Raw genomic sequence first — 18,169 nt, 5'->3', positions numbered from 1 at the left:
TGGCTGAGTTATGTAATCAAAACTGTAATCTAGATGAAAAAATGAATTTTAGCTCTAGACTGTAGGTACCATCCTACAAAACCCTGCATATGTGTATATGAATACGTGCACAGACACAGGTATACATGTAGGACTGAAAGGCCACAGCCAGCAAAACGCCAGGCACTGACAAGTGCACATACACCTACAGGGTAGCAAAAGCACAAATAAGTGCTCGAGGAAGAAGAAACGAAACATAAACTTCATTAAATGAATCCAATTTGTATTCTTCCCACACTGTACAGAGAAATGTGCACTGTTGAATGCATTCATGACACCCCTGGTTACTGCAAAAGGCAATGAACCATGTAGATTTATATCTGCTCTGATACCACAACACAAGGAGTGGCTAACCTAACAAAGGAGATCAGGTCTGAAGCTGTCAGTGGGGCAACAACTCATTACAGAATATAACCTGCTTTTTCAGCTGGGAAAATTGCTTTACAATTACTTTATAATTGTGTTTTCCACAATTTCTTCAAAACCGAGTCCCCAGTACTAAAGGTAGGGATGAGAAGAGAAGCACAAAGAGGAGATCACTGAGAGCAACAGCACGCACCACAACCATGTACCATCTGCACAGCACTGCACCACCCAAAGGGGCTGCATCAGACAGCAGCATGTATGATGTCAGCACTGGAGCAGGAGGCAGGGATAATCAGTGATAGTGAAAGCAAAGCTCTCATGGCTTCCACTGTGAAAAATCCGGACCGCTAATTATTATTAGTACTTCTTTTTTTAGCTCTACGGTGCAGTGAGAATCCATTGGTGAAATCAGGAGGGCTGCTTCAGGCAAGAAGAGAATTTAGCTTAATGCACATACAACATCTGCTTTTAAAACTAAACCCAACTCTCAACTGGTTTAAAGGCCTGAGAAAGAAAAAACAGAGCAGCAAAGTATAGCAGTGCTGCTTTATGGAAATACCATTACTAGTAGACTTGTGAGTGCAACCATGGATAATGAACTCCAGTTTGTTAACTGACATCAAGAAAAACAGGGTTTTCAGGTGACGTTTTGGACTCTACACTTTTGTTCATAACCGCATAATCCACCCAAGTGACCTTTTCTAATACAGAAAGCTTTTGCTGTTGAATATAAAAACACACCATTACCATACTCCGCAGTCAAGATGTGTAGGTAGTTACAATGATGACACTTGTGGTTTCGAGTTAGTGCCAAGTCTTGTTCTCAGTTTCACTTCTGGCAAGGTTGCTCTTTTTTCAAGTTAATGAGGTTGCCACACTGTGACTAATAGGACACACATGCAAAATACAGGACCTAATTGCTTATTTCCTTTGCCAAGTGATCCATGCTTTCATCTCCCTATCTGTTTCAGGAGCATAACTTTCCCTTTTATAGAATCTACTGATTCAGACCCTCCACGATCCTCTCCCAGCAGCACAAACAAATGGGTTTCACCTCTTCTTTTAAGTAGGTAAAGGCAGGAAAACAAGCTGGTAACACCAGCACCCTGCTGAAGGGTTGACAGCCAATAACACTCTGATATTTAACCAAGCAATACCAAGATGATTTATCAAGTTGGTTTACATTGATCTAACACCTCTAGTGTTAATTTAGTGGCTTTAACCAGCAGTTGACAAGTTCAATGAAAATAAGGTACTGCCAGCACTGAATCCCTGGGCTGGGACAGACTTCGTTGGAGAAAGAGTGTGGAATGGCCTCACTGCAGCCTTCCAGTACGTAAAGCCTACAAACAGGAGGAGAGTCAACTCTTTGAAAGGTTAGGTAATAGAAGGACAAGGGGAAATGGTTTTGAGTTGAAGGAGGGAAGATTTAGGTTAGATATCAGGGGGAAGTTCTCTACAGAAAGAGTGGTGAGGTGCTGGAACAGGCTGCCCAGAGAGGCCATGGATGCCCCATCCCTGGAGGTGTTCAAGGCCAGGTTGGATGGGGCCCCGGACAGCCTGGTATAGTATTAAATGTGGAGGTTGGTGGCCTTGCCTGTGGCAGGGGAGCTGTAGCTTGATGATCCTTGAGGTCCCTTCCAACCCGGGCCAACCTGTGATTAAAAAGTCTGAGGAACACTGCTTGCTGATGGATATGGAAAGTTGGAAGCTATCAGTACAAACAGTGAATAAAGACAGACACATCTTCTGAACTGTCAGTGAAAACAGGCACATGGCCCCACAATTTTCAAATGAAAACCAGAACGTAAGCAAACTGAGGAAAAAAAGCAAAGCACTGGATTACCTGTTAACTCTTCTAGGACATTTTTCTGGCTTTATATCCAACTCATAATGGTAGATATCTATTTTAGGAATGTCCATTTCAAAGAAGTTGGCCTGCAGTTTGATTGTTCTTCCAGAAGTCCCAAAATCTGGGCGAGGAGGAGGTTTGAAGGCATATCCCTGTACTGGTGGTGGCAACGGTGGAGGAGGTGCAAGCACTGAAAAGAGAGAAAGCACAAATTAGCCACACCAGCCAAGTTTCACCTGAATGGAACAATTTCATAGACTTTATCCAACAAAGCAGGGGACGCTCAAACTGGTAACAATCTGAAAACTGGAAAGAAAATGTGCTATCAGGAGACCATTCATTTTCTCTCTTCTTCCAATGCAGGTTTGCTGTTTGCTCTGTTTCCTAGTCCTCAGCATTGACCAGAATCTTAACATTAGTTACATTTTCCTATAGAACAAGACAGCTGGGCAGGATTTTGAGATGCTAAGCAGGCACTGGTGGAAAATCAAGAACAAAGCAAGAACTAGAGCACCATCTAGAAAAACTTCCTTACAGAAAGGGTTGTTAAGCACTGGAATAGGCTCCCCAGGGAGGTGGTTGAGTCACCTGGATGTGTTTAAAAACCATTTGGATGTGGTGCTCAGGGACATGATTTAGCAGAAGGTTGCTAGGTAGGGTAGTATGGTTAGGTTGTGGTTGGACTCGATGATCTTTAAGGTCTTTTCCAACCTGAGCAATAGATTCTATGATTCTACCTATGAAGAATCTGTTTCAAAACAGATAATGATGCAAATCACCTAACCACATATACTTAACACCTCTAAAAAGGAGTCGACAACACTTAAACCACCTTTGAAAACTTTCAAGTATAAGACTCATGTGTGTGTGATACCATATGCATACAATTCAGCTACGTACATTTTGCTCTAATCACCATAGCCTACCAGAAATAAGCAGATGTTTGAACTCATGCAGTTTCAATTTCCCGTTCCTATGCAGCACAATGAAATCTCATAGATTTACTCCTAACATTCTTTATTTGATAACCAATCCTTGCACAAACAAGCATCATTTCCCTGCTTTACTTAACATTCTCCAAGTGCCAGCTTCCCATAATCAGCCTTTAATCCCTTACTTCTTACAGGTCTACTCATACGGCTTCCCACATCAGTTTCCCTCATTCCAGCTATTTCACTAGGAGGCACGCAGCCTGCTTTGACACTGAGAATATTACTGTTGTTTTATCTTTTTTAATTGTTCTGTGTTATCATTTTTAATAATAAAGCAGTTCTTGGGCTTTTTCCTCATCTGGTTTATGTTTGGGTCAGGTCTCGTCCTCAAAATGTATTCAGAGGCACACGCTCCTTTAACACCACATTACTCAACTTCAATAAACACTGCCATTAAAAACTGGGACACTCCAACAGCAACCTGAAAGATCCATTCTAGGTCCTTGTTCCAGAAGATCAGTGCTTTCGTGGTGGTGGTGGTAGTGCCCCATCATTCCCACAGCTTCTATTTTCTGCTCTTGGCACTTGAAGTATTTGTTTCTGTTTATCCACGCTCAGTATCTTGGTGGCATTACGATCTGCCTTATCACTATTACCTGTTCAACTACTATGCACCCACGTTAAGCATTTCCCTTCCCAATGCCATTATGCTCTGGGCTTGCTTGTTACTTCTCACAGGGATATAACGAAGCTCTGTTTACAGACATTCAAGGATGATCACTGGAGCTTAGTGACAAATGGTGAATAAGCAAATCACGGAGATAACAAGGGAAATGCAAATTCCTGCACACACACAGCAGAGAACAGAACCAGGCACTTCAGAAGTAACGACCAGCAACATCAGCTACTTTCACTTTTAAACTTCATCTGTTTTAAATGCTCCAATTAAAGTTATTTCTGGCTCAACGCACTGAGCAGACTTATATAGGGCAGGGTGGTGCTTGGAGGAGATAAGCACTGTTTATTAAACAGCAGCACTGACCTGATAAGCAGTCAACCTATATTTCTGTGACATGAAGCAGATATACATGCCTTAGCTGCAGGACTGATGGCTGTACCTACGTGCACCTTAGATGTGGCACTGAGGACACGGCCTACTGGGCATGGTGGCGATGGGTCAATGGTTGGACTACATCCTGACCTTAGTGGTCTTTTCCAACCTTACACATCCTATATGGGAATGCTTCTCTTTGAGGGAGGTGTTGCAGAGGATACAGACATACGGCTTGTGGAAACCTGCCACAACTCACCCACCAGAACCCAAAGGGCTGCGCCTGGTGGTCTTCCAAACACACTCCTGTGTTTTTTTGCTCCATTCCTGGTTTTCAGAGACTCCTTTGAAAACACAGACAATGCCTTCAGAAAGTATTTTGAAAGACTACATGCACTGGATTTTACATTTAAAGTGCTGTCAAGGGGAGAATGAATTAGAAGATGAAAGATGAGCATACTGAAACATCCTTGTGATATGCATCAGAAACTCCTTGCTCATTTGCTACATGACAATGTGAATAATGATGTTTTAGCCTTGATATGATGACTGAGACCACCAAGAAAACACAGAGCTCTATTTGCATGGTTTGAAATAAGGTACACCAGATATTCAGTAATGAGGTACCAGTGTAATGTCTTCAGGCTTCTCTGGAATCGAGAACTAACAGACTCCCTACCCGAATACATTCAATTTATAATAGATCAAGTGCTCAAAATTACCACTCTTAAGAACAGTGATTTTTACCAAAGAAATAGAAATTGGGGAAAATCCAGATATTAGAAAAATAACTGCCTCGTGGCAGCTTCCATGAAGAACAATAAACCTCAGGCAGCACCACTATGTTAAGAGAGGAGAGGGAACAAGGAGGTGGCAGAGGAGCTGTGCTCAAACACAGACATATTAGTTTAGTGCAGAGTTTCGCAAGTTCACACCAGTGCTGCAAATTCAAGGCTGGCTGCGTGCAGGCTTCTACTCCATTAAAACACTGCAGATCCAAACTGGAGATTACAGTGACTCAAGGAACCACAGGGCCAAGGCACCCCCAGCACGTAAAAGGAATGAATGAGCCACACTTGTGATTGCACTCTAGTCCCCTTCCAAAACCCAACCAATTGTGGAACTGAATTATCAGGGCCATTTAATTTATCACCTATATGGAGGCTTTCAGCACCGACCTTTATTCTTCACAGTGTTGTAAAGCTTAAGGTTATTCGGTTGTCTGAAGTGCTGTTCAGAGCTAAAGGCACATATAGAAGATTTTTAACACGGAATTATGCCACTGATATGCAGAGGCCTAATGAGTTACTAAATAAGAAAGGGGCCAAGCCAGCTGCATTTAAAAGGGCTTGTCGACACAGGAGATCATCCAAGCATAATTCAACTACTGTAATTATATCAATACGTTTGCTTCTGCAGCAAGTCCTAACACATTTAATTATCTGGTGATGTTTTCACAGCTCAACGAACATTTTAGCACTGGGCTAATGCAGCCTACATCTGTCACAGGAAGCCTCGCCTCTCAAACTATTTCTTCAAACATACGGCCTGTAAGTGAAACTGATGTGAAGGAAGGAAGCCTTATTCGGAAGCTCCGCTTTCAGTTGAGGTTTCATTATCAGACATCAGGGTGGTTATTCCGCATCATCCATGCGGGTGTTTTCAGATATTGCTGTGTTGATCTACAATACAGCTGTCACTGCCAGAAGCTGCCACATGAAAAGGAGATGTTGAAGAGCTTCAACACTTTTCTGTGTTCAGTAGTGCAGTTTGATCCATCTCAAACAAGAGTTACAGGAAGCGAAGCAAGCGGCAGGCAACAGAGCTTAACCCGAAGACAGAGCAATGCTGTAAGAGGTACAATAAAGACACTTTTTTATCCAAAAGTATATCAGACAAACTAATTACCAGACACCCATTCAATGAAAGATGTCCAAATTTCATGCTGGCATGTAGAATTTTAATAGAGTATCACACCGAGTTCCCCCTGCAGCACTTGATTTGACACGCCTGGCCTGCAGACAGTCCAAAGACCACTGTGAAGTCTGCTTTTTGAACTGCATTTTGCTGTCTCCAGTTAAGTCACTGATTCCATCCCTTCCACAAGAAGGAGGTATCACTACTTTTGATTCAAAAACCAAACTGGGGGGTATGAACGTGACCTCAGCTACTGAACAGCTGTTTTGCCCCCAGACCTGCAGGAAACAAAAATAAGATCAGGTTAAGAACCAAAACAAGCAAGAGAAGGGATGTGTGTGCTTCAAGAGGCAGCTGTGTAGGAGGTGCTGGGTATGGTAAGAACACAGACTAAGCTGGAAGAGACCAGACATGGCCACTCTCCTCTTCACAGAGTTTCCAAAGCAACTCGTACAACTCATTAAAATGGTTAATTACTCTCATGGTAAGATCTACTTGTGGTATTATTAGCTAGTTTCCTGTGCTGCAGCTTCTGTCTCTTACCCTGTCCCTAGGGTACCTTCCCTTAGTCCACATCTACCTCCTCCAGATCTTGCCCTTAGGAACTTGCAGATTACCTTAAGGTTCAAAAACCCCATTATCTCGGCCATATATACGTATGTCAGAACATCTTTGCACAGTCTTCAGCTTCGGGCCATCTTCAAGTTTTCTTACATGTATGTGCTTTTAAAGAAGTTTTACTTCTGAATTGGTTTTCTGTTAGGAACAGCTCGAGAAAGATAGGAAGAGAGCCTGCAGTGTTTTGTAAGAGATAAGGGAAACTCCAAGCTGCAGCTAATAGTCCTTTGATACTATGGAGGGCAGAGGCGTCCATACATCTGTCTTTGCTGCTTATTGAGCACGTTTTGGCTGCACAAACTAAGTTCATCAGTCAAGTTACAGCACTGTTGCATTAGATGGAAACAGCCATTTTTTATTGTTTTTTTGGGGGGTTATTCCCCCCAAATTCAACAAACCACAAGAGAAGCACTGCAGGGAAACTGAAGAAATGATGTAGTCAGAACTTCATTTAAGCCTGTATTACAGCATTATTTTATCTATCAGCTACTGAAGATCCCATAGTAAGGTGCTATTGCCAGAAGATTTTCTGCTAGTAACACATCCTCTTGAAAAACAATATTTGAGAGAGTCCAGTACCTGGTAAACATCTGAAAGGAATGAGAGCAATGAGTAAAAACAATTATTGCTACCCTTTAATGCAAATGAATGCCATCTAAGATTTACTGAGGATAAATCCTGTAACCACTCCTTGTTCTAGTGGTATCAATGAGGACAATTACTCAATTGGATGGTGAGCAAACAGATTACTAAAGCTGTCCTCAAAAAGAAAGAAAACAAGAAACAAAAAGGGAGAGTGAGGAAGAGGAAAGCCTTCTGGTAATCCCTATCTTCTATTCCCCTTGAGTTTCCTAGCCAAGAGCTGTTAAATGATTATGTCCCTACGATTATGACCCTACAATGCTATCCAGAGTTCAGTCACTCAGGAATGGAGAATTCCTGTTCCTAATCACATTCAGACCGCTCCCATGCTTCTCTCAAATACCCACTAATCATCATCACACAATCTCATGAGTTGGAAGGGATCCTAAAAGGCCATCTAATCCAACTCCCCTGCAATACACAGAGAAACCTCCAGCTCCAGCAAGGTGCTGAAGCCCCATCCAGCCTGACCTCGAGTGTATCTCCAGGAAGGGGGTTCTCACCACCTATCTAGGTAACCTGTTCCAGTGCTTCATTAACACTGTTGTAAAATCACATCACACAGCTTGGTATCATCAGCAAACTTTCAACACATTCCAACTGACAATGTCACTAATGAAGATATTAAAGATCACTGGTCTCAGTACTGACCCCTGACACATACTTCCATCATTGATCTCCATCCAAACACTGTCTCAGCCCACCATGTTAACATTCACACTTGGAACCCAAGCCTTAAAGAAAATTCTATCATCTACATTCCTCCTTGTGCTTCACTTTCTGTTATTTCTATGAGCTGCCTTTGTATCCCATCTTATTTTAAGACCCCTGTAAGATACTATTGGGAACTGTAGGGATCTCACTATGCCAAACTGCTTCCAATTCCCTAGCAATATACAATTCAGTACTCAGATAAGAAGCAGAAATGTTGGATAAACAGCACTGCCTTCAAATCTGTGATCTCATTATGTTCAGAAGACTTAATTGAGAGATCATTTTTATGTAGTAATTGTCACCTACTGCAAAAAAAAAAATTGAAGCAGTGTTAATTATCAAGTCAAACGTTGTATTATTCTGCTTCGAACAAATAACCAGTTACAGATCTACAGCTGCCTTGGTTATCCTGGATACATCCCCACCATGCTGTAAGACATGGATGCGATCTCTCCCTACTGCAGGAAGCAGTGCAACCCAGAGAGATCAGAATTCCTTCCAGACACCCACAATGTGATCGTGGTCAGAGATGAAAAGGAGAAACATGACATCAATCCTGTTTGCTTTATAAAGTCACGACCACATTTCCAGCATGGATACGTGAAAGACTGCAAGAAACTCCACATCAAGAGCAGCAGAGGAGCAGCACAGAGCATTCGAGATGTGCACAGAGCATCCAACAGCTATCCCTACCATTAATAAGCCAAGTGGCTTGACTGATATCTGCGTGCAGAGCTGTACAAAGTGCCACTGAAATTCTTCCTAGGGGATACAGAATTCTTTTAATTGCAAACAGTAACGTTGAATTAAGTTATGGACGCTACCAAATAACTTCACCTTCAAGATCTCTACTAGATGAAAGGGGGGGAATGGAGATTGGTCTGAGTGCTATTTATCACACTTGGCCACAATGAATCATTCTGTTCTCCTTACCTTGGAAAGCACTGAACGAATTCCAGGTTTTTCTAAGGATTAAAAAAAAAGAAAGTCTAGCAGTATTTTCTGTATTCATAAAGAACAGTGCCTCCATTCAATACTACCTCAAGCCTTTAGAAATGGAGAAGTATGATGCGATGAGTATTCCATTATCTTAGAGAACACCCAAATTGCACCTACTCCTTCCTTTGTGCTGCTTCATTGCACCTTCCTTCCCCTTATCTGCATTCTCTGAAGTGCCACGTTCAGGTTAGGATAGGGAAGAAGTGTAGATCACTTCCTTTCTTAGTTGACAGTCGTACTCCCACACTTGAGATCACATGGTTATGTACAAAATGGCACAACTCAGCCTCCACTGTCGTCAGCTTTCCTTTCCTGTTTTTTTTACCAGTCAGCTTGTAAAGCACAACTTCTTTACAAAAGAAAACTCATTAGTACTGCGTATTTATTTCAGAGGCCAAGCTGAAGTTTCTATCAAACTCCTTGGTGCGACCACCAGATGACTGAGAACTTGCATTCAGTTCACAGCACCACTGAAGCTGAGCCAGAACCAGAGCTCAGTGAGGGGTACTGAGTCCCAACCAACCACACTGGGTACCTCAGCACCCTTTGCCCAGCGACGTTCATACTGTACCCAATTTAGTGAAACACAGGAATGACTGGAGTCAGATTAGATCATCTCTAGATGTCCCTTCCAACCCCTACAGTTCCATGATGCTGTGACTTGTCCTCAGCTTAATAAAGAAATAGGCCAGGATGGACATATGTGCTGTACCTTTGCTATATTCACACCTCCACACACTTTGAATAACAAAACTCAACTCTTAAGATATATAATTCAGGAGCTTTCCTTCAAAAAGGAGTCTTTGCCCAGACATACAGCAGATTAATCTAAAAGAATATTAATGCTCCCATGGCTCGGTTTCAAAGTAGGAAATTCACAGTTAATTTATCACTTTAGATAGTGAAAGCAGCTGCAGGAGCATATTTACCATGCAAGAAATCCAACAGTATATAATGTAGTTTCAAGAGAAGGCTGTGGTTTTCAGCATTGCTGAGAGGAGCAGTAAAATACAGGTTTGTAATAATGGAATAATTGAGACATAAGAAGTGGAGGCTTTCAGTTGAATGCTTCTGTGATCTTTTTCCCCCATTACAGCTTTTTTCTTCCACCTGCTTCCTGTAACCAACTTCACTTCTCATACCAGTCAAAACAAATGAAGACCCAGCTGTGGCACTGTGCCACCCCACTGACGACAGCCAAAGCTTGGGAGCGGACTATTAAGTAGTGACACCCGACTACAGGGAGATCCACATTCCCACCGAAAAATGAGTTCATCCACTTTCAGATGCAGTGTTAATATCAACGTTTTATTCAGTATTGCACCTCGTCCTGTACGTTGCCACTCATGGTCTGCCCATTCTAAGGATTCTGTAAAAGGTAGGAAAAAAAGTAAGCATACACAAGTCTGACCAAGTTTTAGGTTAATGGACATTTGCAAATGAGGAATAATTAGGAAAAAAACCCACTACTGTATTCTAATCACACAACACAACCCAAACAATAAAGCTCCACTTCCTCGCCCCAGTGGGAATCCACTTTGAAGTTTCCTCCTCCTGCAATGAAGCTCTCACTTCTTCAAACAACACACCCTCATTCACACAGGAGTGACTCGTATAGATTGAAACCCAGCGCTCCCTCATTGAACCCTGCAGAAATGCATTCGGTTCATTGAGACACTTGTTCTTCTGCACCGTCATACCTACCTGAACCTCAGCATCCTCCATTCTATTCTTGTTTCATCTGTGGTTTGAAGGGTTGGTGGTTTTTTTTGTTGATTTTTTTTTTAAGCTATATCTCAAACATGTCAGTTCAAAAAGGGACAGAGTCCAAAGAGCTCTAGTTAAAACTCGCTGTTGTTTGAGAAGTCTCGTATTTAAGCGCCAATCACAATAAAAAAGAATATGGAAAAACACAAAGTGATTCCCCCTCCCGCTACCCCCAAATCCACAGACTTTGTCCTCCATGTGAGAGTAAACGAAGCTGTCAGAAATGATGGAGGAGTACGACAGAGCAAGAGAGGACAACCAACAGAGCGACTCCTAAAAAGCAGCAGAAAGGGAGCATTCACTGCAATCCACGGCTTGTATGAAAGGACAATGTAATACGTTCTGTATCAAAGGATAAGCGAAGCCAAGAACACAGAAACATTTAGATAGGAATTTACCCTCTGCATGAATAGACTTCTGTCCTTTACTAGTTAACACTTGCTAAACAAGTTTCAGACGGTATTTAACAAGGCCCCAGTAATAATTATGTTTTAAAGGCTTATTCATCTACATGACAAGTTTAACTTCAAACAGTTTTTAGATTGATCTAACTAAGCCAGTGCATCCTCCCCTCTTGGGAACTCTTCTAAAATTGGCTTATTTAAAACAAATCAGAACTGGCACATCCACACACTTCCTACTACTAAACTACAGCTCACACTGTATTGCCTTCTCACATTACTAAGTTCTAGCCCAACACTCACAGACCAGGAATACCAAAATGCACTCTAAAGAGTTCTACAGAGGCGATCTGCGACACGAGCAGCTCTAAGAGCCACCCATGCTCACTTCACAGCACCTAATGCAGCCTCAAAGTCTTTGCTTCTCTCAAGGAAGGACTCAAAGGGATAAAGGCAGCAAAGAGACTTGGGTTTAGTTTGGAGCAGCACTCAATGCAGCATCCCACTCGATGCCAGAAATCTTCCTCCAGCACTGCTTGATGAGGCTCGTTTCAGACATACATAAAATTATAGGCTAGCACACAGACAGCTTTTAAATCTGCTTTCAGCAATGAAGCGTTTTGTTTCTTGAGAGAAAAGAAGACTAAAACACACAGCAGAGACAAAACACAGCTGAGAAGCACTGCCAGAAATAGAAAAAGACAAACAAATTACGACAGGAGAGAACCAACTACTCTCACCACATCTGCGGTTAAAAAGCATCAGTTTCACAACCCAAGTACAACCAACATTTGGCAGCACTGTGGAAAGCACAGCGAGAGCTGGCATTGGCACTGCCCGCCCAGGGAAGAGGTGGAATTGCCATTCCTGGAGGTGATCAAGAAAAAGGCATATGTGGCACAGAGGGCTGTGGTTCAGTGCTATGATGGGGATGGGCTGATGGTTGTAGTAGACGACCTTAGAGGTCTTCCCCACCCTTAGCGATTCTATGATTCTGCTGTATTTATACATCAAAATCCCCAAGTCTTTCACCTAACTAATACAGCAGAAACACCTAAAACTGTCAGAGCTGCAACATTAAGCAATTGTGGAACTCCACCCCCTTTCAGCTACTTTTCTGCCAACTGCACTTGATGGTTTAGGACCCCTGAAGAGCCTGACACCTCAGCGGTCATATGGGAACGCTCCCTTTACTCTTTTCACCTTTACATGGCCATGTGAGAACAAGCTGAACAGTTTTCCTCTCACCAGTTTCCTAAGGGGAACAACTATCCTTGATTAATCAGATAACATCAACAACCAAGGCATTCTGCTTTAGCATAAGCAGAACTTAATCAAAGGACTCTACACTCACGTTCATTAAGCACAGACAATAATCCCCTCTTTCCAAGGGAAGATCAATGCTTCCACTACATGCATCTTCTCCTCCAGAAAATTTTGAGATGTCTACCTGGTATCACTTGACTTCACAGCTGCGGAAAATGATATTCCTCAGGTCTGTCTTTTCCAACTTCGAAAGCATGGAATCGCTAAGAAAATATTCAAATTCAGCTCGAATTAAAATAAATTGGAGAACAAAAAAATAAAGAAAAATCCCTTGCAGCACCTTGGAAAGCACAGTACTTGATGAGTCAATAGGCCAGGAGATGCATCGTGCTGGTGGGCTGCTCTGTGTCCATTAGAGAAGATGCACGATACTGAGGGTAACTCATCAGACAATGCATGGAGCAGATCCCTACCCACAGCCATTACATTTACAACTACATCATATTTTCCATCAGCTCATTTTTTTTTCCTAGCCTGGAACTTACCAAAAATGAGATACTCACAGTTGACTTTTCTTAACTGTCGTGGAAGTGAGAGATCACATCTTTAACAAGTAGTAGTCCTGCCTGCTGTTGCGAATATTACACATTTGGTCACTACCAACACGACCAAGTGCTCTTCTGAAACCTGCATATGGAAGGCTGTATGCAATACTGTTTTTGATGAGTCTTACAAGTTTCATAAGGCTATTCGTATAGTCAACAAGAGAATCACTGCTGAATGAACTCTTTTACTTTCCATGCAATGAATCTTTTGTATACGTTGGCTCGCTAAGGAAACGAGAAAGTTTCAGTTGGATGTATGTCAACTTCAGTCATCTTTTCATCAAATACTCAACCACGAGGTAAGAAAATGCCCTTAATTTTCATGTGTTTGACACACGGAAAGCCATAACCCCCTTTACAAACTCGCTGTATTTCAGGCAACTGCTGTTTCAGCAATTAACGTCTCCAGGAACAGACAGAGCTAAACATGCTTTCAAAGATTAAGAAATAGAATATATAGCAAGACTAAGGATTAGAATATGTAACACACTCATCTTGTAATTCAGAAATACAGAATCGCTCCGTGTAAGTTACAGAATTTCATGTGAGTTTTCATCACATCTTCAAACCAAACTGATATAAAAACAGCGTCTTTTATTAACACATCCCCCTTGCCTATGGGAGGGGAGGTTGGACTACCTGACCGTTAAGGGTTCCCTCCAACACAGACCATTCTATCACTACACCACTCAGACATTCTCTGAAATTAGTCAGGTGAACACAGAAGAACTGCTGTTAAGGCCACATAACTTGTTTTATACCGTCAAATGGAGAAAGAATTAATTAAGATGAAAATAGCCAGCCCAGGGACAGATTGAGCCATTCCATTGGCAGGAGGCAAACACCACAGAATGGGCTTAGCCACAGCATCCAGTTAGGCAATGGGAACTTGAAGTGTAAAGTACTTCCTACGCATCAACAACACCGAGAAGCAAACAGCAGCAAGGTCTAAGTTAGGGGACGCAGGAATGGAGCACTCAAGTGGGTCAAGGATGTGCTGACACACAGATGCTGGAGCTCTTGGGCACACACAGCAGCTGCTAATCTTGAATGGCTGCAAATGACGACTCTCGTGCATTCCTCCAAACCAGACTTCAGCAATTTCAGGTGTCAGATTAATGCATGGAAGGGGACTTTCACCGCAGCACACAGACTGCACAGAGCCTTGCGCAATACAGCTGAGCCTCCTGCTGACGGTCCCCAGTTCCAGACTGGTTTTCATCATCACCAGAAATGAAAACATAATTTCCTCGGTTACATTTAGCAGCAATTTCATGTTTATGAGGTAAATCAAAGGGTTGAATTTTAACAGCACTTAATTGTTAACCAATTTGGAGGTTAATAAAGCGATATAGTGAAATATATAACTCAACAGCAACTTGATTACAGATACATGGAGGACAAGATTCACACTAACAGAATACCCCACACCAATGCATACACGTGTGCACAGATGTGAAACGCACACTGCAGCACACACACAAACAGAGATACGAGGATCCACACCTCAACACCCATACTCATTAAACACCTATCATTAAAACATATCAAAGTAGGGAGGTGGATGGAAGAAGAACAAGCCAGCCTATACTTAACATTTCCCTCTATTCAAGTTTAGAGCAAATGCTCACAGCACATCTGCATTTCTCAGTGAGGGACAATCAAGACTAACTCAAGTGGGATAACTTCACCCCAGCCTCTACAAAAGGTCTCGAGGATTTGGTAGTGCCTAGGAGGCATTCCAACCCCGCTGAGTCTGCTGGTCACAGCTCATTGCAAGCCAGGAAAGCCCAAAAGGTCTCACTTAGAATCTCTGCTACAGGAGTAGCTGCCTTTTGTCAGGTTTTTTTTCCATATCAACTCACTTAGAAAGTACCAGAATATTTCACTATCCACCAGTTGTGCGAACACCTAAAACATGATGGATTCCCAAATTCTGTACCAATCCCCTTAGGCCACAGGCCAGGTGCAGATGCACTAGGATGCCTGGAGCAGACTGATCCTAAGTGATGGAAGAAGCAGGAGCCAGATATGATAAAGCAGTGCTTTAATGCCCTGATCTGCTGCCTTTTGCAACTTGTGTGAAAGCAGAGGCAAGGCCACACTGGTCCTCTTACCTTTTGCACGTGGTCCAAGGAGAGGAATCACAGAATCACCAAGGTTGGAAAAGACCTAAAAGATCATCCAGTCCAACCACTCACCTATTACCAATAGCTCCCACTAAAACACGTCCCTCAACACAACATCCAAACGTTCCTTGAACACCCCCAGGGTCAGTGACTCCATCACCTCCCCGGGCAGTCCATTCCAGTGCCTGACCACCCTTCCTGAGAATTAATACTTCCTAATGTCCAGCTTGAATCTCCCCTGCCGTAGCTTGAAGCCATTCCTTCTGGTCTTATCACTAATGACATGAGAGAAGAGTCCGACCCCCAACTCACAGCAACCCCCCTTCAGGAAGTTATAGAGAGCAATAAGGTCTCCCCTGAGCCTCCTCTTCTCCAGGCTGAACAATCCCAGCTCCTTCAGCCTCTCCTCATACAGCCTGTGCTCCAGACCCCTCACCAGCTTGGCTGCCCTCCTTTGAACACGTTCCAGGGCCTCGATGTCTTTCTTGCAGTGAGGGGCCCAAAACTGGACACAGTACTCGAGATGCGGCCTCACCAGTGCTCAGTACAGGGGGACAACCACCTCTCTGCTCCTGCTGGCAACACTGTTTCTGATGCAAGCCAGGGTGCCGTTGGCATCACCAAAAGGCTTAAGAGAAACAGGGGACAGCTGCACCACACCAGGGTTTGCAGTAAGGCCCTCTAACAAAAAGATCCCTGCTTATGACTTGATGTGGAGCAGAAAGCTATAAGGATCAGCAGAAGCCACTGTGCTGCTAAGGCTCCCTGCAGATGGTTTTACAGCAAGGAAGCAGAGATCCTCATGACATGCAGAACAACTCGTAGCTCATACCCCAAAACAGACTCTGCCCAGCCCTGCAGAAGGCTGAGCTGCAGAGATAAACTAGGAAGTAAACAAGACTGAGGACAAGCTTGGACAGAGGGAGCAGAAGTGTAGGAGTCTGAGACACAGAAGTGATGTTTGGAGAGGAACAACAACCTCAGACTCGGTACAAGAATGGTGTTAGAGCAAAATCCCGATGCTCAGAAAGGATAAAGGGACATGTAAAAGTTCTCCCAACGCATAAGCTGCAAGTATTTTCAATACTTTGGCTCTTTACACACTATTTTGAAGATTTATAAACAGGAGGTAAGCAGCCTTTGCAACACAAACAAGCCTCACAAATACCTTGACACTGAATGAAAAAGAAAACCAGGCACTAGAAGCAAGGCAGATAATTAAATCATTACTTATACACTGCTGTTGATACCAAAAAGTGCAAGTAATGTTCTGCATAAAACACAGAGCCTTGAATATCAGCCTGGATACACACAGCTGCAGCATCCTCTCCCCCCAGCACAGCCAGTAAAAGCACTGTAGGAAGAAATGCAAAGAAATACAAAGACTCCCCTAAGACAAAAGCAATCTCCGCAGTTGTCCTTCTTGATTTCTGTTCCTTCAAGGAGAATCAAATCAGAGGAAGGGAAAAAAATAACAGAAGCCAGCTCCTAATCGTGGACGCTGCCATGTGAATGTTCTTACAGAGGAAACATTCCTGAGCAGCAGCCACAGGTTTCACCTTCCACAACCCTACTCCTCGCTGGGTAACCTCCTGAAGATGATTTCAGGAAAACCTGTTAACAACAATAACTTAAAATACACGGAGTTGCTTACTCTGAAACTTTTCTAAGAAAAAAAAAACCCAACCTCTGAAGTATTAGTCACCCAAACCTTGGCGTTCCTGTATTAGAAACTACAACACAGAAACAGCCGGGCAGTAAAAAGCACTGTCCCATACTGCCCGTGCCAACTCGCACAACGTTCATCTAAATAACACTAAACGTCCCTGAGAGCCTCGGTGACCATTCTGCTGTTGGCGTTCATCGTCGCTTCGCTCGCAGAACGCACAGCTTTGCCGAAGGTCTGCAGCCCCTTCCAGCCCTCTCCGACACGTGGATATCGTTTACCCTCCATTTAAACAAGGAAACCAGGCAGGAGGGCCGCGGTTCGCCGCGCACCCTCCCCAGCTCCGGTGCACCTCAGGACGGCACGGCGGATCGGGAAAACAGAGACCCCGGGGGCACCGCGGGCAGGAGGCCGAGCTGGCAGAACAGCCGGGCCCGGCTCGGGGAAGGCGGGCGGCACGTAGCGCACAGCCGGGGGCACGGACGGCCTCACCGGCCCCCGCCTCGCTCCGGGGCGGCTCCGAGCGGGCAGAGCCCCCGGCCTCGGCCCCCCGGCAGAGGGAGGGGAGAGCGGGGGAAGGCGACCCCTCTCGGGGGCCTCAGGCCCGCGGTGCCGAGGGCGGCCTGAGCCCTCCTTCCCCCGGCGTGGCCTCAGCGGCCGCGGCCAGGCCCGCGTTCCCCCCCGCGTTCCTCCGGCCCCGCAGCGCCGTGAGGGGCCGCTGACAGCGCCTCGTGCGCCGCCTCCCCCCCACGCACACACACTCCCCACGCGGGACCCGAGTTCGAAACCCCAGAGCGAGAAAACCGCCCCGGGTGGCTCGAGGAAAAGCGGCCAAAGCCTCACCGGGTCCGGCGGTGCTGGCTCCCGGGTACATGGCTCCGTGTGCGGCGGCGGAGGCGGCGCTTCGCTCCAGGTCCCTACCGCGGCGGCGGCCGAAGGGGAGGGAAAGGGAGGGAAAGGGAGGGAGAGAAGCCCGAGCGGCGGTTACGCTGTTGGGAGAAGGGGGAGGAGAAGGAAAGAGAAGGGAGGGGAGAGGAAAAGAAAAGGGGGAGGAGGGGGGGGGAGAAAGGGGGAGGAAAAAAAAAAAAGAGGGAAGAAAAAAAAAAAAAAAAAAAAAAAAAGAGGGAAGAGGGCCGGGCCGACGCCGGGAAACCAGGTTACTCGGCGGCACTGAGGAGACGGGAGGTGGGCGGGGGAAGGGAGGA

General features: G+C 44.4%; 1 protein-coding gene across 1 annotated transcript in view; it reads right to left on the bottom strand.

The window, feature by feature from the left end:
* AGO2 (argonaute RISC catalytic component 2) overlaps nucleotides 1–18,034 on the bottom strand; it is a 41,111-nt gene extending 23,077 nt beyond the window's left edge. Inside the window, exons 1-2 of the mRNA XM_072328297.1 lie at nucleotides 17,808–18,034; nucleotides 2,252–2,447 (exon numbers count right to left, since the gene is read on the bottom strand). Coding sequence (XP_072184398.1) covers nucleotides 2,252–2,447; nucleotides 17,808–17,838 — 227 coding nt within the window. The 5' untranslated portion in view covers nucleotides 17,839–18,034. The remainder of the gene's footprint in view (nucleotides 1–2,251; nucleotides 2,448–17,807) is intronic.
* Nucleotides 18,035–18,169: the final 135 nt, after the last annotated feature.

This window comes from Excalfactoria chinensis, chromosome 2, assembly GCF_039878825.1.
Source record: "Excalfactoria chinensis isolate bCotChi1 chromosome 2, bCotChi1.hap2, whole genome shotgun sequence".
NCBI lineage: Eukaryota > Metazoa > Chordata > Aves > Galliformes > Phasianidae > Excalfactoria > Excalfactoria chinensis.
The sequence above is the reverse complement of the archived record's forward strand: the minus strand, read 5'-3'. Positions and strand labels throughout refer to the sequence as shown.